The sequence below is a fragment of the Brassica oleracea genome, chromosome C5, assembly GCF_000695525.1.
Source record: "Brassica oleracea var. oleracea cultivar TO1000 chromosome C5, BOL, whole genome shotgun sequence".
Classification (NCBI taxonomy): domain Eukaryota; kingdom Viridiplantae; phylum Streptophyta; class Magnoliopsida; order Brassicales; family Brassicaceae; genus Brassica; species Brassica oleracea.
In genome coordinates this window covers 45,121,576-45,143,048 of record NC_027752.1, presented here as the reverse complement: position 1 = coordinate 45,143,048, position 21,473 = coordinate 45,121,576, and the positions used below count along the sequence as shown (strand labels likewise).

Here is a 21,473-nt window from a genome sequence, read left to right as displayed (position 1 = left end):
TTTAAATAATAATGCCACGTGTCATCTTTCGGGAGAATTTTTTTCGCCGATGTGGACGCTCTGCGGAGGCTCAAGGTTCTTTTTATTAGTATAGATTATTATGTAAGGAAACGTTTCCTTGTAGAATTTTGAGTGTGATAAGACTCATAATAGTCAAATTCATTGAATGAATATTCTTAGACCGAGTTTGAACCGGAATAAAAAGGTATTCATAGACCGAAATTTCGGTTTGCGAAGTAGATCATACGTGTCTTGGCCAATCACATTACAGTAATTGGAGAATTAAATGGAAATATATCTATGAAATAAATAAAATAAAACGCTCGTCGTCGTCTTCTTCCTCCGCACTCCGGTGATCGATAATCACAAAAGAACTAAATCGTAGAGAGAAAAAAAAAAGGTTTACGAGATGCATTCATTCGGATACAGAGCGAATGCTCTGCTCACGTTCTCCGTCACGGCGCTCGCCTTCATCTGCGCAATCGCGTCCTTCTCAGACAAATTCAGCAACCAGAATCCCTCTGCTGAGATCCAGGTATGGTTTAAATGAATCGATCGTCTCCTTATTGTGATGGATCTGCTTATGAAATGCTTTGATGTGAGTTAACTTAAAATGAAAATGTCTGAAGTTGTTTATATGGATTGTGATTGCAGATACTTAACATCAATCGTCTTAAGAAGCAATCTTATGGAAACGATGAGGTAAAAAGTTTCGATCTTTACATAAAGGCTCACCTCTGTTTATGTATTGCTCTAGTTACTTAGAAGTGTAGTACTAGTTCATGAATCTTTTAAGCTTTGGAATTTGATTTACATTAACTCACAGGCGTTATTCGAATCTGGTTTATGAATATCATTCAGCTTATACATACTGAGCGATTTACATTGTCATGCAGGTCAGCTTGACACTGGACATATCGGCAGACTTGCAGTCACTGTTTACTTGGAACACCAAACAGGTTTTAATAACATCTCAATACACTTAAAAGAGTCCTTGTCTTTTTTTGCATTGCTCTTGCTGGATATTTGTTTATGAAAAAAATGCTTGCAGGTTTTCGCTTTCGTGGCAGCTGAATACGAAACCTCAAAGAACTCCCTGAATCAGGTATACTATAGTCCACAGTTTGTATCAATTCAAAGCCTTATAAAGTCTAGGAACAAGTTGTGGATTGAGTTGAGATGATATTGACGTTTCTTTTGCAGGTTTCTCTATGGGATGTGATTATCCCTGATAAGGAACATGCCAAGTTTAGGATTCAAACCTCAAACAAGTACCGTTTCATTGATCAGGTACACTAAAACAAAACCCCACCAAGTCTTCGGTTTTAGTTTTCTTTTACTTAATTCAGAACTAGAAGATTGAATTGATCATCGTTTGGGATCTTTCAGGGACATAATCTTCGCGGAAGAGAGTTCAACTTGACGTTACACTGGCATGTCATGCCCAAGACCGGAAAGATGTTTGCTGACAAGATCGTCATGCCTGGTTACAGTTTACCAGATGCATACAAATGATGAAGGCTGTGAAGAAAGCATCTAAGAGTTTTTGAATTTCGTTTTTCATGGGAAAAGATTCTGTTAAAAGTACTATTGATCTATTAGAACTTTTCTATATAGAAAGAATAAAAGCATTGACCATGAGAGTTTAGAACGTTGTTTCAACAGAACTATGACCTAAAACTTTAGCTATTCTTCTGCTGTTCATTGATTCTCTAACCACCTTCACATCACTCCACCGTCCAGCTCTAGCGTAGATATTAGATAGAAGAACATAGATTCCGCTACCGAGTTCTTCAGATTCACTTACCACAGTTCTTATTCGATCAGCCAGATCGAAGTTCTCATGAATCTCACAGCCATTCAACAACGCACCCCATACGTTAGCATTTGCTTGTACCGGCATAGTCTTTACCAATCTCTCCGCCTCTTCAAAACAACCAGCACGGCTCAAGATATCAACCATACATCCATAATGCTCAACCGTCGGTTCTATGCCGTAAACATCTCTCATTTCCGCAAAGTATCTTCGCCCTTCCTCCACCAAACCCACGTGGCTGCACGCATACAACACCCCAACAAATGTGATTCCATCAGGTTTAGCATTACCTTCCTCTCGCATTCTCTGGAACACACTCAACGCTTCCTTCCCGTGCCCGTGACTCGCTAACCCAATGATCACCACGGTCCAAGCTATCGTATCTTTCTTCTCCAGATCTTCAAACGCTCTCTTCGCGCTCTCTGCATCGCCAGTTTTAGCATACATATTCACAAGCGCACAGACTACAGCAGCATCTATCACAAACCCGGTTTTCAATACATAACCGTGAAGCATTCGTCCCGATCCTTGTATCATGGAAGCTCTTATGACACTCAAAAACGTAACCTTATCAGGAGACACACCCAAACCAATCATATCCAAAAACAAACGCATTGCCTCCTCTCCATCACCGCTCTGACTATACCCTGTAATAATAGAATTCCAAGAAACCAAGCTTCTCTCAGGCATTTCGTCGAACAGATACCTCGCGGTTCTCAAATCTCCGCATTTCCCATACATATCAACCAAACTCGTCGCCAAAATCACATTAAAATCATCTCCCGACTGAAGAAACGGATCAAAGCCTAACTCTTTAAGAAGCCCATGAAACCATTTCCCTCTCTCAACGTCTTTACATCTCCCACAAGCAACTAAAAGATCCACCATTACAGTCTCATTCACCTTCACACCATGCCTCTCCATCTCACTAAACACCTCAATAGCATCCCTAAACCGATTATTACTCACAAACCCAGACACCAAACTCCCCCAACCCACAACGTTCCACTTCGGCACACCCTCAAAAACCTTTAAACCACACTCCACTTCTCCACAACACATGTACATATGAAGCAAGCAAGTGGAAACATACATGTTCACAACAAACCCTGTCTTCACAACAAACCCATGAACACACCTCCCAAACTTAACATCCCTCAACACAGAGCAAGCTTTGAGGACGTAAGGAAACGTGAAGTGATCCGGAGAGTGCCCTTCACGAAGCATTTCTTGGTAAAAGGTTAGTGCTTTGTCTTGTTTGGGACTGTTTGAGTAGCCTCTGATCATGGAGTTCCATATGTAGACGCTCGGGGAATCGATGGTTTCGAAAACTGAGGACGCGTAGGTGAGGTTCGTGGTCTCCGGGGAGGTGGTGCAGAAGTCTATGAGACGGCTTAGAGGGATGATGTTTTTGATGACAGAGGATTTGATCATAAGGGCGTGGAGTTGGTTTAGTTCCGTCATTGTTCTGCAGTTCTCCAGGTGGGAGAGAATTGGTTTGTAGTGCTTCTTCATCAAATGTTAATGTACAAAACCATCAAAGCTTACACCTTTATAAATTGGTTGAAATCTAAAGTTTTAATAGTTACAGGTTTAGTTTCCGATTTTAAAAGAGTTTAAGGCTACATTTGCAATTGACCAATAAAAGATTTCCTTTATAAATTGGGTACAATTGTAAACATAAATAGTTATAGGTGGGTGTTAAAAAATAATAGTTATACGTTATTTTTCTATTTTAAAAGAGTTTAAGGTTACATTTGCAATTTACCCCAAAATCTATTAATTAGAAGGCTTATTTCCTTTATAAACTGGGGTAAAATTGTAAAAATAAATAGTTACAGGTTTATTTTCCGGTTTTAAATGAGTTTAAGGTTGCATATGCAATTTACTCCAAAATCTATTAATAAAAGGCTTATTTCCTTTAAAAATTGGGCTCACTTGTACACTTAAATAGTTATGAGTTGATTTTTTGATTTTAAAAGAGTTTAAGGTTATATTTGCAGTTTATCAAAAATATATAAATAAAAGGTGTTCGGTTACACGAAGTCGGCGAATACTGGCCTCAGGTATGGCGGCGAAAGAGATCACCGTCGGGAGCAGTTCAATCGACGGCATAGATCCATGTCTGATTTGCCTTGGATCAAAGGTTTATAAATTGGGGTAAAATTGTAAAGTTAAATAGTTACAGGTTTATTTTTCGATTTTAAAAGAGTTTAGGGGTTGCATTTGCAATTTACCCCCAAATTTATTAACAAAAAAGGCTTATTTCCTTTATAAATTGGGTTCAGTTGTAAGCTTAAATAGCTATAGGATTATTTTTTGATTATGAAAGAGTTTAAGGTTACATTTGAAATTTAACCAAAAATATATAAATAAAAGGTGTTCGGTTACACGCCGTCGGTGAATACACTGGCCTGAGGGTATGGCGGCGAAGGAGATCGACGTGGGGAGCAGCAGTTCCTTCTCCGGCGGAGATCCATGTCCGATTTGCCTCGGACCCATACTCCAAGAATCCTATCTCGATACATGTTTCCGTACGCTTCCCTCTCTCTCTTTCTCTCAATCTGGTTAAGCTCCTGTGTGTATCTGAGATTAAGACATAGGTTTATGGTTTAGAGAATAGCTGATAGCTTCTTGCAAGTTTGGCAATGAAATTGAAAAGTCTGTTCCTTTTGTCTTTGGCAGACAAGTTTTGTTTCGGTTGCATCAAACAATGGATCAAGGTTGTTTCCAGCAAGGTCACTAAGCCTTTGTCTTCTGTTAAGTGTCCTCTCTGTAAGGTTTGCTTTCTTGAAAACGCTCTTTTTGTCTGAGTAGTACAGGTTCAAACACTTGTTTAGAGGAATGACTATGACAATGTGCAGACGGATAACATCTCAATCATCTACAACTTCGATGGACACTCTTTTGACCGGCATTATGTTGACCCTAATATTACAGATGGGTAGGTTCCTTGATATCAAGCTTAATCTGAGTGACAAGAGTAAAAAGAGAGCTTATATACATCTTTCTTTGTGCAGCTTTGTCCTAACAAAGGAACATAGATATAGATTGCAGTGTTACTACACCGAGTCAGGTTTGTAGCTTCATTTTTGTCTATCAATGGAACTGATCAAGCTTTATTCATGATTTGATACAAACGTGCTTATTAACTAGTTACAATAATTGGATCTGTTGTCTGATTTAGTTTGGAATATGACTGACATAACATACTATGAGTAGAGTAAACTGTGTTCAGTTTGGTCGATGAAGAAAGTTGAAGTTTTCCGTTTCTTTTTTGGTACTATTAACCAGGTTTCTTGGCGGATGTGTTTGACGTTCCTCGGTTTTGGAAACTGAAGAAGTTACTCCAGCGAAATCGGTGGCTTGAATCCTGGTTGAGAAGGGAGCTTCAAGCTCTGATGCAGGTACGCTTGCAGTAATAGATCTTTACTTTCTTTGTGCTGATATCTTCTTGCTCGGTTGTTCACAACTATCCTTCTTGCTCAGGAGGAAGATGTTGATATCGTTCTGCATCATCTGGTCGGTGCAATGGATTCCTTCTGCAAAAGGTAAAACTCTTGGATCAAGTTTCTTTTGATTGGCTTAAGGCTCAATTGATCAAATTAGAAGACAACATTTATGCACGTTTAAAGATGTAAATGAAACCCACCGTTTAATCTTTCTCTATTTCAGAACCGAGCAGCGACACAAGCAAGAAACAAGAAGCGCAGAGGCCTTTCAAGAACAATTCAAGACAGTCATAGCAGAGGCGGCTCGTCCTTTCTTAATGGCGAGAACAGACCGGTTTGTGGACGAGTTAGAACTCTTCCTAGCATCAGGTCTAAACATGGAAGCTTACGACGCAGTTTATAAGCAGAGATTAGATAAGAACAACTCAAGAGAGATCGGTGTAGCTAATGAATCAAGAGAAGAAGAAGAGAACAGAAGAACAAGAGTGACTCCTAACTTGTTCCTTTTTGAAGAAGACTCGGATTGAGGCAGAAAAGTACTCATCACTTGTACTATGTAAAGAAACACACAACTCTTAGGCCTTCAAGTGTGCTATACTGATTACTTGTGTGTAAAGAAACACACAACGCATAGGGCTTCAAGTGTACTGTACTATTACTTGCGTGTAAAGTTAACGTTTTTTGCCCTCACAAAACCAAACACACAACATACCATTTATTCAGATATTTCTTTTTACATTATTCATCATACAACAACACACATACTACATTACTTTATATAAACCATACTGTTTCTTTGTACCAAACTTCCTAGATGCGTATACCATCCATACCAACAGAGAGAAACACCTTAGACAAGCTCAAGCGTTCACGATAGAACCACCTACACAAAATCACGTTTGCGTTAACAGTAGCCACGACAAAGACTTTGGTAGTCTCTCACAAAAGTTTCTCACTAAAATTAATAAGTAAATAATTTCTCACCAGAATTAATAATAGACAGATAAAAAGTAAGAAAAAAGAAAAGTAAAAGTTATAGTCTCATTTGAAAGCTAAAAAAATGGCGAAAAATTCTTATGCCGCTACAGTATTTTTTTCCACCTCTTAATTTTTAATTGACCAAAATAATATTAATCTCTGTTGGGCTTAGCACCTAAGAGAAAATCGGAGACTAATCGGAAATGATGCGGGGCGGAATTTTTAGATTGTTTACTATGTTATAAAACATGTTAATCTTTAATTGTGTACAACATTAATACATTTTTATGTTTAAGATTGTATAAAACATACAAATATAATATATAAATTTAATATAACGTAATCTTCGTCAAAATTATGAATATAAATGATAAGTTTAATGTTAAGTTTCTCAAATTGGATTTTAATGTTAATGTTAATATTTTAATGTTAAGAAATCCAATTTGAGAAACTAGCTGAAGCTCCAACACACCTGTAATAATTAGACACTTACCGTTTGGATGAAGGATCTGGCCGGTGTAGTAAGAAGAGCAATGTTCACAAGCCAAGAAGACGTAAGAAGGAGCCACTTCCACAGGCTGAGCTGCTCTTTTCATCGGTGTCTCTGACCCGAACTGTTTGATCGCTTCTTCAGAGAAGGAAGCTGTTATCAGTGGAGTCCAGACCGGACCTGGAGCTACTCCGTTGACACGTATCCCCTTTGATGCAAGCTGAAGAGCTAATGCACGTGTGAAGGAAACGATAGCTCCTTTTGTAGAAGCGTACTCTAGTAAACTCGAGCTTCCTGCGTTGTATGCAACAACCGACGTCGTGTTGATGATACTACTTCCTTCCTTCATGTGCTTCAACGCATACCTACAAAAATTCTGTAAATTATTGATGTTGAAATGTTGATATTTTATTAATTACAGAGTTACCAATTTACAGAAATTTTCTTAGATTTATATATTTTAAAATATGTTCTAAGTAAAAATAAGAAGTATACTTGTTTTTACGGTATTTATAGTCATTAAATTTTATAGATATATGATGTATTTATTCAATTATTTTGGTATATAGAAAATATGTACCGTGTAAAATGACAAAATAATATTAAGGACAAACTTCAAAATGAAAAAAACTAGAATGATATATTATTCACATTTATATAAATTTTATATATAAAAATTATTAATCTATGTTTATTAATCCATTTTTATATTAAGATATTTCTATTAAGATCTTTATGTAAAAAATTCAAAAAATATTATCTTATCAAACTATATTGCAACTCCAACTCCAACTCAAAACTTGTAAAATTATTAATTTGTTTTATTTATTAATTTATCTAGTATAAAATTATAGAATTTTTACTGTGAATATTAATTAGTATATGTATATATTTATTAGTTAACCTGATCATTAACGAACCACTTTCCTTGTTTCATGTAGTAACTTACTTGACCAAGAAAAACTGTGAGAAGATGTTGGTACGGAACACTCTCTCAAGCCTAGCCTCCTCGATCTCATCAATGGAAACCTCGTGCTGCTCAGCTGCACAGTTCACAAGCACATCGATGCGTCCAAAGGCGTTTACAACTTCATCAACGGTCCTCTTGCAGTTCTCTTCGAACCCTAGATCGGTAGCGATCATGATCGGCTCTTTAGCTTCCTTTGTCTTAGCCTCGTGAAGCAAACGCAGCGTCTCGTCTGCGTCTTTGTCCTCTCGGCCTTTCACGTAGGTGAAAGCCACGGTCGCTCCTTCAAGCGCGTAGCAGTGACACACTGCTCTACCTATACCTGAGTCTCCTCCTGTCACTAGCGCCACTTTTCCCTGACAGAAATAAGTACCTTGTTACACAAGCATACTATTTTTAGTGTGTAACGTTTATTAATCTTTATAAGATATCTTATATATTTCGTAGCGCCAAACTAAATGTAAATATAAGTTTTTGTATAGCTTTTTCTTTTATAATTTTTAAAACATTGACTGAAACACGAAACAAGGTTTTATTTTAAATAATGTAAATATAGACACAAGGCTAACTAATTACATGGAGTTTGTTGGAGGGTTTGTAGTTAGGACTAGAGAACTGAGGAGTTGGATCCATAGCATGTTGTACCCCTGGTTGTGTCTCTTGCTTCTGCGGCGGAAACCCACTAGCCATTTCTTCTTGTTCTTTTCTTTTTCACTGAAAAATTTGAGGGAAAGTGTTTTTGTGTTTTGGTGACAGAGAAATTTGATGGTGACCGAGAAAATGGATCCAAACAAATAAGCAAAAGAACGAGTTAAAGCCATGAAGCATTTTGAATGATGTACCACGTTGCATCTTAGATTGGTTGACATGGGGAAGTTACTTCAACGGTGCAGGCACAGATGAGTCCACGTGGTGAAGATGAGCTTATTTGGATAACCATTAAGTCTCATTTAAAGATATATACAAACTTGCATGAAACCTAGCCTGTCACAAGAAAAACACGAAATGCTTATTTGGAACTTATTAGTTGGAAAAAAATATTCATAGAATTTATTTAAAGCATATGAATACAGCTTATTTATAAAGATTGCTCCATTATTATATTATTTTCTTGTTTAGAATAACACAACAGATTCAGGAATCAATTTTTATATTTTGATTAACCTAGTAAAAAAAATGGAATGGATTCAAGTATACATGCAGCAGGAAGAGATATTTTTCTACTATATTTTACTATACGTATTAGCTTGTAATTTGCACATAGTTCTGTTGTTATTTGATATGATCTTAAACAATAGAGATTGAATGGATAATTTATAAAAATAAAATGAAAGAAAAAAAAACTATATCCATTTTCTTTCCCTTAGTGTTCTATTGACATATGTATCTCAACCCTCTTTTGGCTTAGCCTTCCCAGTTGTTCATGTGTCCTCTACACTTGTATTCATGGATATGGTTCCAAGTTTCCTTAGCAGAGAGATTCAACTTCTCTTCATTCAGACTTCATTGTCTATTCATGGGAATGATCAAGATTCTGATCATAGAGCTACTCCTCAAGGTTCAATCAAGAAATCTTCAAGTGTAGCAAGTGACTGTAATCTCTGACCCAGTGAAGCAATAGTTCTCTGGCACTCTGCAAATTTTGAGGCAGCCACTGCTAGTTCCTTCTCCTGTAATAGCCACAATGTCACAAAAGAGTTTCATAACATATGTTTACATAGAAGGTGTTATGTAATATTGCATATAGATGACAAGAGAGTCTTACCTGTTTCAGCTTATAATCATCATCAAAAGCTCTCACATGATTAGGCTCATGCTCTCCTTCTCCATGATACTCAAGTTCATGTTTTAGCTTTGAGATCTCATCTTGTAGTTCTTCACACTTTGAAATGTGTTTTGCTGATAACACACGTTCCTTCTCTATACTCTTTTCCAAAGATCCGATCTTCAAGATCAAAGATTCCGCTTCTGCTTCAACATCTCTGAGTCTGGACTCAACCGCTTCTGCTTTAGCGTTTGCAGCTTTTACACCATCCTCAGCCGCTTCTTTTGCATCCTTTGTCAGACGCAGTAGAGTCTGAACCTCCGTTAGCTTTCTCTCTGTTTCCTTTAACCGGCTTTGCGATGTCTCCAGCTGCTTCTTTGTCCCGTTTAAACATATGGTCAGTTCCAGCTTCTCTGCTCTTATAGTCTCTAGCTCTGACAGATTCACCTGTGCCTTATTTAGCTGCTTTTGGAGATCTTGAATTTGACTCCCGGATTCACTCAGCAACAGCTCTAGATCATTGTTTTCTGCTCTTGTGGTCTCTAGTTTTGACTTATCCGCTTGTGTTTTGTTTAGCTGTCTTTGAAGATCATGAATCTGCTTCTTAGATTCATCCAATGACAACTCTAGATCTTGAGTTCTTGGTTCCAGTTTCTTCAACTTGGATAACTTCTCCTCAGTCTCCATCAGTTGACTCTGCAGTGCCTCCACTTGCTCTTTGGATTCATTCAAAGCCATCTCCAACTGCAGTTTCTCCACCTCTACCATTTCTACTTTTTCCTCTAACTCAGAAATTCTCTGAAGTGAGGTTTCAAGTTCATGTTTTAGCTGCCTTGATTGCGCATCAGGTTTACTCTCTGAATGTTTTCTTCCAGGTTCAGAATGCGGCATAGAAGCGAGCTTCTCCATCTCAAGAAAATCATCCATTAAACCGATATCTACTGGAGGAGCCATGGTAGTCTTCCCAATAGACCTCTGAGTAGGACTCTGCACTTCATTATCACTAAAAGAGAATCTCCCTGAGTAGTCTGATTGGTTATCTGTAGAAGACTTGAGCTCATTTGACTTGACAGATCTCTGAACCATGACTCTCAGTTTCCTGCATTCTACTTCGAGTCTAGTCAACTTTTTAATCCCTTCCAAGTGCTGTTTACTGGCGGATTCAGCTGCTTGAGTGCTCAAGTCCCTCTCAAGAGTTAGTATCTTAACCTCTTCTGCTATTGAGAGTAGTTGTTGCTTCAGAGCTGAGTTCTCTTTCTCTAGAGCCTCGATTTTCGGGTAGAGGTCTTCTTCCTGAACTGAAGCAGTTCCAAGTCTGGCTTGGAGCTCCTGGATTCGGGATTCAAGTTCAGACTTTGCAGCTTCCCACTCTGTGCATTTCTTGTTTATAGCTTCTTCAATCTTTTGGTTTTGCTCTTCTCTTCCTTGCCAGAGTTGCCTCACACATTCCTTGAGTGCACTATCGAGATGAGTGTTTCGATCCTCAAGAGCAGAGACCTTGGTTAAAGAAGCATCAAGCTGTTGCTTCAGAGCCGCAGCTTCGTTCTCTGCCTTCTCCCAACCTGCGACAGCTTCCTCTGCGACTTTGGCATGCTGCTTGGCAAGGTCGTCTTTTAAACTGACGTTTAAAAGAGCTGCAGAGAGCCTCTCCGTTAGAATCTTGATATCCGCCGTTGCCTCTTCTTCTTCTTCTTCTTCTTCTTCTTCTAGTTCTTTTTCTTCTTCTCTTGTTACAGGTTTAGATATTAATTCCGGTGAGTGAGATCTCTGAGTTTTCACATACCCAAACACATCAAAACCACAACACAAAAGGTGTATTCAAATGTGGACCATAAAGAAAACAAGAAGAAACCATAACAAAATCATATTAAATTCTCCACACAAGTCTCTCTTAAATCACATTAGATGGAATCAACAATCAAACAAAGACACTCTTACATAAACTCAAACAAAGGCATTATTGCTAGAAACAGATCAAAATGGTAACACAATACCAAAGGTTTCAGGAGATGTGAACATAAACAACAAACAAGTCAACAACTAATCTTCTTGTAGTTTCAATCACATTCTACCATTACAAAATCTATCAAGTTCTTTAGACAAAAGTCTCTATTCTCACAGTAAATGCATTGATCAAGCTGAGCAACAGCAAAAGATACAAAGAGAAGAAGAAGAAAGATGCATTTGCTACATAAAGCTCAAAACTTTCGATTCAGGGAGACCAAAGCAGACCAAGAAAAAGAAAGAAAGTCTTACCTGATCGTCTGAGAATCTTTCAGAATGAGAAGAGAGTGAGCCTGTACTCTCTGTCTCGCCAGGACTTTTCTCAGATGACTTTCTCCGCCATAACCAGCTTCTCCGGTCCATCTCCTCCACACCCACCACCAAACATTCAAACACAATTCATCTGCCACAAATAAAAAAACAAAGCTTTTAACTTTGCAATAAATAAACGAAGAAACTCTCACTTACAATTCACTCTCTGACAAAAAAAAAAAATCAATTTTCCCCCAACTAGAAAATCACCAAAATGTCTAATTTTAATCTTTTTTTTTTGGAGAAAGCGTAGGAGCAGGTGATATTGATTGCTTGAGATGTAAAAGATGAGCAAACTGAGAAACGTAACAAGGTACCTAACACCACCAGAACATTACCTCAAATCTCACGCCAAGAGGAGAAGAAATAATTGAGGGAAAGGAGATTAGTGTGTGAATCTGGCTATCATATTCAACGTCCATGTTCACCAAAAGAAAAAGAAAAAAAAACAGATTAAATTAAAATTATAAAAAAAAAGAAATTAAAAAAAAAAAGAAAAGTGGAAGTCTCGATGATTGAGACCCACCACATGATGGTAATAATGTGGAGAGGAGGAAATCTGAATAAACGCCAAGTAGCTAAAATACTTATTTCTTTTTAATTATCCGTAGAGAAAATTCTCCATTACTATTACAGCCAAACACTTAAATACAACAAAGAAAAAAAGCCTATTGGAGAGAATAATCATTATCTGTAATTTTTATTTCAATTACCAAAAATAGGATAGAAAAATCGAATTTTGTTTATTGACGTAATGTAGAAGAAGAATTTGTCAGTGTTTTCCAGTGGAGATCGCCGTATCCGTACATATCTTACGATTGGTTGAAGTAAACAAACATGTTTTGCTCGTGTCAGAGAGTTGTAGGCTCGTCTTTTATTCTTCTTTTCACATTGTTCCGAGTCGCATACAGAGAAGCAAACAAATCGATTTTATTATTCTTACACTGTTTTCTACAAAGTAAATAAATGAAATGGAATCCTGGAGCTCAGTTTTCCAAACAGTAAGAAAATTTTGGATAGATCTCTTAGGAGGAGAAAACGTTTATGAATGAATCTACAGATTATAAGAAAAAAAATATGGATCATACTGTGACAGTGAAGAGATAGAGCTTCAGCACAACCGCAAGCCCCAGCTGCAATAGAAAGATGCTTGCGATTATCAGGATCGATCTCTCCCCAGCGGAATTGATATGCGCTTTGAGGTTCAGAGCAACAAAAGTCGCAGACATGAACCCTGCTACACCTGCGATAGCCCATCTGAAGATCTCCACTGGCACGACTGAGAGACACTGCAGAGACACAAACAGATCAAAGTCTCATCCTATCATATTCAGATGTTTCGAAGGAGAAAAATTTAGTACCAATGCAGGGATAAAGATGAAAAGGGAATAGCCGTAGAGACAGAAGAGCTGAACTAGGCCTGAAGGTGCAGAGAAGTATTTGAGAACGACATATAAGGCGAGAGGAACGATCGTGACATAGCCGTAGAACACTCCTGCAGACCAAGTCACCAGATTGATATCGTAGTTCCATTCTTGTTTCTTCCATTTGTGTGCTACGTACGTGACAAATGTGCCGATGGATGCTGCCACGAATATCAAAGTCGTGCATATCCAGAACGGACCATACCTACGAAATACAATCAACCGAGTTACATAGGAGAAGTCAAAAAGAAAGACTACAAGTCTTACAAGTCAGGCTTATCGGCAGTCTTCTCTGTAAAAGTTCCACGGAATGGGAAGAGAGATTCTTTGAGTCTGTCCATAACATCCGAAGTGTCGACATCAAAGAAGGGCTTGTACGCACCAACAGTGAACTTATGGAGCCAACCACCAGAGTGAGGTTCATCTGTGCTACCGTTACCAGGCCCAGAAAATGTATCTGCACCAGTGTTCAAACTTAAGCTAACTATCATACTTATCAATATGAAGCAGAGGATAACGTTTCCACATCTCAACTAGTATAGTAGAATAAAGAAACTAAGAGAGAATAATCATTAATACCGTCAGCATCACGAAGAGGATTACTACCACCAGAGATCTTGCCCTGAGATGGAGGAAAGGTTTGAAGATTTGATTCTGCAACACAAACAATGCATCATCCTTCAACGTCAGAGCTCAACATGAACATAACACTCCGTTTAGAAAAAAAAAAAAAAGGATTCATTCATTTTCTATTCGCTAAGCCCTTATCTGTTTAAACTAGAGATCCTTTCAAAATTCATAAATGTTCTAAGCTAAAACCTAACACTCTAATGCAGCTAATCTAATGGCTAATTCCAAAATCAATTCGTCATTTCCTAAACCGCTCTATCTAATCAAACGCAATTTCAGAGAATACGACAATGTTACCTGCGAATTTGACGGTGGTGTGACCTGGATCTGGAACAGACTACGATTAAACACACATGGAAACTAGATCAGCTCGGAAGAATCACTAATGTATAACACAATCGAGATCGTGAGAAAGCGTAAATCGAGAGAGGAGGAGCTTACAGGTACGGATCCAGAGACTTTTTGGCTGTCGTCGATAGTCGTGTAGTTCCCGCCGGTCATCATCTTCCTCTCCTCCTCCGTCTCTCTCTCTCTCTCTCTCTCTCTCTCTCATCCAAATTTGGGTCTTTGAAACTAACACTTCCCGGCCCAATGGGTTTTGACGGTAACCAGAGCGTAACCTTCTCCTTCATTTAGAAGCTTTCTCCCATTAGATGTTTATTTTGAATAAAACTTTTATAGATAACTAGCACTTGTATAAAAACATTACAGAAGTATTAATTAATAAAATGTTACAGTAAAATATAAAGTTTTACATAATTAAATATTAAATTACAAGCAGAATAACACATTATTCCATAAAACTATTTATGTAATGCTCATATATATAATTAACTAGTGCATTTCGAATTAGAAGTTAATTTTCTTATATCATCAGCTATGAAAATTTTTTATTTTGAAATCTGATTTTTTTAGGATATAAAAATTTTAAAGATTAAAACAATAAAAGACAAAATATTTAAAAATCATAAATGTAATGTGTAATTTTAAAGACATGTATGCAAATCAAAATATGAAATAATTTTCTTTTTGGAGAGGAAAAAATTATATTTGAAATCATAGAGTGTCTTTTAAAAAATTTCTTAAAAGTAAGTACAAACAACAACATCATGAGCAATGATCAAGTTTGCCATTGCTCCAATTTATTTTAAACCACTTATTTCACTATACATTCTTTTGAAATAGTTATTTTATCATGCATTTAGCTTTTATAAAAGTAGATGAATTGCGAAATGAAAGAATTCAAATTATTTTATCATGCATTTAGCTTTTGTGTTTGTCTTTTATCATCTCTATATCTTGATTACCAGGAACTCTTAGCTTACCCACATGCTTGAAGATTGGTCAAAGATTGAGATTATTTTCAATGTCTCTCCAACTTACCATAACTTCAGTGACATCATTTGCACTTTCAATTTTGCTAGAAGAATCACTGAGCGCGTGAAAAAGAACCATTTGAAATGTCCATGAAGATGAAGAACCGAAGAACTTCCCGTATGACAAGAATTTTAATCCCACTGAGCCTCAAGATCCTTTAGGATATATTATCCAAATAGCATTCACTTTGTAAAGAGATGCAATGTAGTAGCTACTATTATGCATAATAGAGCCTGCTAGTTTGGCTATACAAGTCATATGTGAGGATTCATGTTTTGGTTACACTTGGATTCATGATGCACAATAATTACTCCGAAATGGTAATAGTGAAAACAATATATTGAGATGATCGTTTATGAATCAAACAGTAACAGTAAAAACAGTATATAAACTTTCATATATATAAAGAGATAATGTTAATATCTTTTATATGAATCATATAATGACAGCGAAAAGATAAATTTTCAACACAAATACAATCTATATTTATTTTATTGTGTGTTGACAAATATTATATTCTCTCACCTTAATCCTATTGTCAATCAAGTTTTGAAGGGACATAATGTCTGTTTGATCTCCTATGGATCAGGAGGTTCAGGAAAATCATTCACAATCAGTGGAGAAATGGAACATAGAAGTCTCCACAATGTTGTTGAAGACCTGTGGCTTCTTCCAAGAGTCCTTTTGTCAGCCTGGTTGAAGTGCACCAAGAGTTGATAAAGGATCTATTGGTATCAAATTCAAGAAGACTCCAGATCAAAGAAGGGAAAGTTATGGGTTTGACCACTCTACCTATTCAAAGGGTGGATCAATTGTGGAACCTATTGGAATTTTTTCCCAAAGACTCATCTTTTTCTTCTCATCGGTAAAGGGTTTCAATTCTGAATAAGAAGAAGATGAAGGGTCCAGTGGAAAGGTACATGGAATTGAGACAATGTGTAAAGAAGTGCTCATTTGATAAGAGGTTCAAACCAAGTGAGCCGCATGATCCTTTAGGATACCTATGCATTGGGATACTTACTGCTGCAACAGGCCCTGTTTAGAAAGGAAAAATTAGCTAGCTCAGAAATTGTGCAATTGTTAATATTTGTATTTAAGTTACTTTCAAAATTTTCCTAAAAATAGTTGTGATTGTCCATTGAATAGTGTCTCTTAGTGGACTCAAAACCATGATTACTCTATATATTTCAAGTTTCAAAAACTATATTTCTTGTAATTCATAGATTTTTATTCTTGATTAGTAATCATCAAAATATATTGTAAATCATAAACTAAAATGAAATTTCATGTACTGATTTTTCCAGACTACACAAGATATATGGATTGAAACTCCAATTCCAATCAATTCAAAACTGTGAATTTTCGAAAACTTTCAATTCAAAACTGTGAATTTTCGAAAACTTATTTCAAAAGATCTTAATTGCAGCCAATCAGCTCTGGATGGACCATTTCTAATTAAGAAAATAAACTCTTTTTTTTTTGTGTCAAACGAATGGATGTTTCAAGGGCCTTGTTCAATTAGAAAAAAAAAAAACAAAAAGTTTTTATTCTACACTTAACTAGGTTTACTTCTTGTTTGTTTCTTTTCATTGATCTGTTTCTTCAAATAATCATGAGAAACACATTAGTTAGTGAAGAGAAGAAGATCTAAGCAAACCTTATTGGCTTTGTTGTATAGATCGCTTGGCAGCTACAAGTTACCACCTCTCCAAGAACTGTTCTAAGTTTTCTTGAATCACAAGGCACTGTTTCTCTCTGTAACATGAGACAGTGTCTCTCAAACACCTCTGTTGTAATATTTTGTCTAAAATCAAGATCGAAAAAGAACGTTCTCTCCAGCTTATTCATCTCCTCAGTGCTCACTCCTCCAATTTTGGCATAATACGCATTGTTATAACACCTAAACTCCAAAAAAACAAGATAATAATTCTTTTTTGCCAAATAAGATAAGAAACTTTTGATACAATCACATAGAGTAGGAGAGATTTTAGGTTTTATGTAAGGAGATACTAACTTGCGGTCCAAGAATTTGGCTGCGACCAAGAGACTGGTGATGAGAAGGCGATGAACGTTGAGATGTGAGACTATGAGTCATGCTTGTAGCCACTGGTGTTTCTAGATACCTCATGATGTAAGCAAATGAATCATACACTGATAGTGAAAAGATAAATTGTCAGCACAAATACAATCTATATTTAGTCTATTCTGTGTTGACACAACAAAATTCACAATAGCATTCCCAAAAATTGTATAATTACAAATATTTGTATTTAAGTTACTTTCGAAAACTTCATGATATCTCTAAAAACATTTGTGATTGTCCATTGAATAGCGTCTCTTGGTGAAACTCTAAGCCATGATTAATCTACATATTTCAAGTTTCCAAATCTATGTTTCTTGGCATGTATTGATAATTCTTTTTGATTAGTAATCATCAACATATTTTGTAAATTATAAACTAAGAAAAGTCTATATGACTTGTTTTAGTACATTATATGACACGATTATGTGTCTGTAAAGCTTACAAAGCTAATAACTGGATTTGCTTGTGTTTGTGTTCAAGAATGTTAGAGGCTTGTTGATGGGTTGGGTTAATGATTTACGATTTTGTTTACTTAATGTTTCTCAGTGGTTTGTGTTAACTTGTAATTTGTTTGGTTCATTCATTAGATGAGCTAGTTTCTTATGTGTGCTTCTTATTAAGGTTTATTAAAGACTGTTTGTGTTTGTTTTTGACATGTTGAATAAGTAGATGGATTTTAGCTAGGATTGTGATTTCTTTTTGCTTTCATGTCACAGGAACCATGGACATGAAACTCTTCTGCAGGGTCAGACCTTCAACTGACCTAGAGAAAAGGGCTCAAGATTGCTATGACAGTAGGAAATTCCTCCTAGAATGTCTCAAAATTTGCAAACTTCGAGCATGTCTTCACACCTGCAGATGACCAAAGTAAACATTTGATTATTTCAGTATCTTCCATTGTATTAACATATCATTACTTTGCTCTTTGAAGATTGTTCAAAGATGAAGATGATCTTCAATGTCTCTCCACCTTCAGTTTTGCTTGAAGAATCTTAGAGTGCTTGAAGAAGAAGAAGATGAAAGGTCTAGTGGAAAGATACATGGAATTGAGACAAAGTGTAAAGAAGTTCCCATTTGATAAGAGGTTCAACGCAAGTGAGCCACAAGATCCTCTAGGATACCTATACAATGAAATATTTACTGCAGCAACTCAGACCCAGACCCTGTTTAGAAAGGAAGAACTAGCCATATCAGAAATTGTGCAATTATTAATATTTGTATTTAAATTACTTTCGAAAATTTCATGATATCACTAAAAATAGTTGTGATTGTCCGTTGAATAGTGTCTCTACATATTTCAAGTTTCAAAAACTATGTTTCTTGTCATTTATAGATTTTTATTCTTGATTAGTAATCATCAAAATATTTTGTAAATCATAAACTAAAATGAAAATTCATGTACTGATTTTTCCAGACTACACAAGATATATGTGAATTTTCGAAAACTTGTTTCAAAAGATCTTAATTGCAGCCAATCATCCTCATTTGTGTACTCTATAGATTGAGTCAAAGAATAAAAATATGTGCAAACTAAATAAGGGATCTCTAATTGATGTATCAAGTATGTTCAATTCTTAGATTTCAAAATATTAGGTTGATTATGTATGTCATTATAATATTAGTTGATTCACAAAAATGTTTTTTCACAATAACAACAACAATAAAAACATAGCTAAACGTTCAGCTCAAGAAATATCCAAACTTATAGATTACATTTGTAATTCTTGAAATTTGAATTAGGAGATATTGTTTGTGCATGAATGTAGACAAATAAAAAATTGGTTTCTATAGATTCCACTTCTTACTCTCTTACCAATAGAAAGACAAATTTGAAAAACAAGAGATCTAAAATCTACACAACTCTGTACCTCACAAATAAACGAATTGTATAAAAAAGACCAAAAAACTAATTCTAAAATGTGTCCACTTCACTCACTTGAACAAGAAACAGAGTTTGAACCATAGCTAATAGCTTCCAAGCTAGAATGAGTCATATTCGTCATCCATCTCCTTGGAACTCCCTCTGATTCTCCAGCAAGATTATATGCATACGAACTCCACACGTTTCCACCATCTTCACAAGAACTCACAAACCCTAACCTCCTCGCCTTCTGCGTCCTCTCAAGAACAATGAGACTAGAGAAAGTAGAAAAGCTATTACCAACAAAAACATCTGCTCTTAAACACACCTCATAATCAATAGCAGACTGAATCAAATACGAGTACTTGCCGTAAATCTCCACTTTAACTCCAAGCTTCTTCTTCTCAAAAGGTATCAACCCTTCTCTCCAACCCGCTAACACCGATGATTCTCCTTCTTTCTCTTCCAAGAGACTATCAGCTACCGCTAGGTAAAGAACTGTGGGAGTCTTTAAACCTGAAATGTTCCCTACTCTCTCCATAATCTCTCTTTTACTACTACAAATCTCTGAAACTTTCTGCCTCTGTTCCAGCTTCTTGCAATGTATCATCCAATCTATCTCTATCCTCATGTGAACCGCAACAAAAGGGACAAGACCCGTCATGATTCTATCTCCCCCTGCTTGTCTGATTCTTGTCACCACTTTATCTGCTTCTCTCGAGATTTCATCAACCACAACCATACACTCAAAGACCTTAGCATAGTCCTTAACCGGCCAGTGATCGTGCCACAAGAACGGGTTCTTCCCTTTGACACGGATCACTTCAAACTCATCAACGGATACAGACTGCTTCAGCTGCTCCAAGTCTCTCTCCACCGTCCATCTTCTTCCACTACCTTTCTCCAAATCAAACACTTGTGTTCTGTTTCTAACGTCAGAGAACCGAGCTAGTTGCACAAACCCACCGCACAGAGAGTTGAACCTTTCGAACTGAAACACTTTATCAAAAGGAAAGGGAAGAAGCTTGTCTACTTCCTTGTAGAACAAGGAAGCGCTTAAGCTAGGCATGAGAAGCGTTCTGTTCATGGTTCTCGCCGTCAAGCAAGCTCTGGCGAAAGCGATCTTCTGATTGTTCAGTCCCCACACGATCTGAGGAACCTCGAGAAACTTATCGGTTCTAACTCCACTGGTCGAGGAGGAATCTGACGTGTAACGCGTTCGGATCAAGAGAAGGTTTCTGGGAGAGGAAGAGAGAAACAGAGCAATACCAACGAGAACAAGACATTTGAAAGCGATGGGTTTCGAAAAGAGTCTCAGATTCTTGTAACTCGACGGAGAATTCATCCGATAGAGAGAGACAATAGCTTCAGATTCACCAATGAAAGAGACCTGCACGAATCGAAAAAAACAGAGCTTTAAGTAACATGCATGCAATTGCAGAGTTAAGAACCCTAAAAATTGAAACTTTATTCAAAATCTGGGCTCGGGTGAATCGAAAGAACAGAGCTTTAACAGTAATCACACCCCCAAGAGAGTGACATGCATGCAATTGCAGAGATAAGAAACCTTAAAAAAATTGAGACTTTATGCAAAATCTTAGAACGTTACATGCAGATCGATTATAGAAGAGATGAATAAGAAGAAACCCAGAGAGATTCGAGTCTGTTAAAAGATGGGGAAGTAATCAAAATCACATCTTTTTTTTTAGGTACATAAGTTGCAGGCGAACATTACAAAGGAATAAAAACTAAAAGAGGAAGTTATAATGCCTTACCCTTTTATTTTAATTTCTGATATTGTTCTAACAAATATGTGTTGACATGAAGAATTAAACAAAGGGAAGTAGTGGAAGAAGTGGGAGAAATGGCCATATCACTTACCAAATGGGGAGGAATGGCTAGTCCACTACTAGTTAGTGGAGGAAGTGGGAGGAGTGGCCATATCACTTACCAAATGGGGAGGAATGGCTAGTCCACTACTAGTTAGTGGAGGAAGTGGGAGGAGTGGCCATATCACTTACCAAATGGGGAGGAATGGCTAGTCCACTACTAGTTAGTGGAGGAAGTGGGAGGAGTGGCCATATCACTTACCAAATGGGGAGGAATGGCTAGTCCACTACTAGTTAGTGGAGGAAGTGGGAGGAGTGGCCATATCACTTACCAAATGGGGAGGAATGGCTAGTCCACTACTAGTTAGTGGAGGAAGTGGGAGGAGTGGCCATATCACTTACCAAATGGGGAGGAATGGCTAGTCCACTACTAGTTAGTGGAGGAAGTGGGAGGAGTGGCCATATCACTTACCAAATGGGGAGGA

At 37.0% G+C, this 21,473-nt stretch overlaps 7 protein-coding genes across 12 annotated transcripts in view; 2 read left to right on the top strand and 5 right to left on the bottom strand.

Moving 5' to 3' along the window:
• The first annotated feature begins 293 nt into the window (after positions 1-293).
• Positions 294-1,657, top strand: LOC106343977 (signal peptidase complex subunit 3A). The gene is made up of 6 exons (XM_013783344.1): positions 294-535; positions 655-702; positions 897-959; positions 1,052-1,105; positions 1,204-1,290; positions 1,390-1,657. The coding sequence occupies exons 1-6, from the start codon at positions 410-412 to the stop codon at positions 1,513-1,515; spliced, it is 504 nt and encodes a 167-aa protein (XP_013638798.1). The 5' UTR covers positions 294-409; the 3' UTR covers positions 1,516-1,657.
• On the bottom strand, positions 1,566-3,406 carry LOC106343976 (putative pentatricopeptide repeat-containing protein At3g05240). The gene has a single exon (XM_013783342.1). It carries the CDS (start codon positions 3,329-3,331, stop codon positions 1,646-1,648), a length of 1,686 nt encoding a protein of 561 aa, XP_013638796.1. The 5' UTR covers positions 3,332-3,406; the 3' UTR covers positions 1,566-1,645.
• Positions 3,407-4,207: 801 nt separating this feature from the next.
• LOC106293031 lies at positions 4,208-5,992 on the top strand. Its single transcript, XM_013728703.1, has 7 exons — positions 4,208-4,350; positions 4,502-4,596; positions 4,681-4,760; positions 4,837-4,892; positions 5,111-5,223; positions 5,306-5,367; positions 5,492-5,992. The coding sequence occupies exons 1-7, from the start codon at positions 4,239-4,241 to the stop codon at positions 5,793-5,795; spliced, it is 822 nt and encodes a 273-aa protein (XP_013584157.1). The 5' UTR covers positions 4,208-4,238; the 3' UTR covers positions 5,796-5,992.
• On the bottom strand, positions 5,954-8,546 carry LOC106293030 (glucose and ribitol dehydrogenase homolog 2). The gene is made up of 4 exons (XM_013728702.1): positions 8,280-8,546; positions 7,686-8,059; positions 6,740-7,101; positions 5,954-6,151 (listed from the first exon to the last, which is right to left on the bottom strand). The coding sequence occupies exons 1-4, from the start codon at positions 8,391-8,393 to the stop codon at positions 6,129-6,131; spliced, it is 873 nt and encodes a 290-aa protein (XP_013584156.1). The 5' UTR covers positions 8,394-8,546; the 3' UTR covers positions 5,954-6,128.
• Positions 8,547-9,000: 454 nt separating this feature from the next.
• On the bottom strand, positions 9,001-12,292 carry LOC106295434 (filament-like plant protein 3). Of its 2 annotated transcripts, none has more exons than XM_013731331.1 (4): positions 12,123-12,292; positions 11,725-11,875; positions 9,469-11,235; positions 9,001-9,373 (listed from the first exon to the last, which is right to left on the bottom strand). In XM_013731331.1, the coding sequence occupies exons 2-4, from the start codon at positions 11,833-11,835 to the stop codon at positions 9,257-9,259; spliced, it is 1,995 nt and encodes a 664-aa protein (XP_013586785.1). In that variant the 5' UTR covers positions 11,836-11,875; positions 12,123-12,292; the 3' UTR covers positions 9,001-9,256. The 2 variants fall into 2 exon arrangements, with proteins under 2 accessions (XP_013586785.1, XP_013586786.1); XM_013731332.1 differs by having other exon boundaries at positions 12,102-12,191.
• Positions 12,293-12,694: 402 nt separating this feature from the next.
• LOC106292776 (protein YIPF1 homolog) lies at positions 12,695-14,394 on the bottom strand. Of its 2 annotated transcripts, XM_013728429.1 has the most exons (7): positions 14,280-14,394; positions 14,136-14,175; positions 13,788-13,862; positions 13,476-13,665; positions 13,348-13,413; positions 13,146-13,279; positions 12,695-13,073 (listed from the first exon to the last, which is right to left on the bottom strand). In XM_013728429.1, exons 1-7 carry the CDS (start codon positions 14,340-14,342, stop codon positions 12,736-12,738), a joined length of 906 nt encoding a protein of 301 aa, XP_013583883.1. In that variant the 5' UTR covers positions 14,343-14,394; the 3' UTR covers positions 12,695-12,735. The 2 variants fall into 2 exon arrangements, with proteins under 2 accessions (XP_013583883.1, XP_013583884.1); XM_013728430.1 differs by having other exon boundaries at positions 12,704-13,073; positions 13,146-13,413.
• Positions 14,395-19,090: 4,696 nt separating this feature from the next.
• LOC106292622 overlaps positions 19,091-21,473 on the bottom strand; it is a 7,284-nt gene continuing 4,901 nt past the window's right edge. Inside the window, exons 1-2 of one of the 4 annotated variants that reach the window (XM_013728244.1) lie at positions 20,935-20,964; positions 19,091-20,549 (exon numbers count right to left, since the gene is read on the bottom strand). In XM_013728244.1, the coding sequence (XP_013583698.1) occupies positions 19,227-20,504 (1,278 nt within the window). In that variant the 5' untranslated portion in view covers positions 20,505-20,549; positions 20,935-20,964 and the 3' untranslated portion in view covers positions 19,091-19,226. Of the gene's footprint in view, positions 20,550-20,726; positions 20,911-20,934; positions 20,965-21,473 lie in introns of those variants that run through there. The other 3 variants (XM_013728245.1, XM_013728243.1, XM_013728242.1) reach the window with 3 other exon arrangements.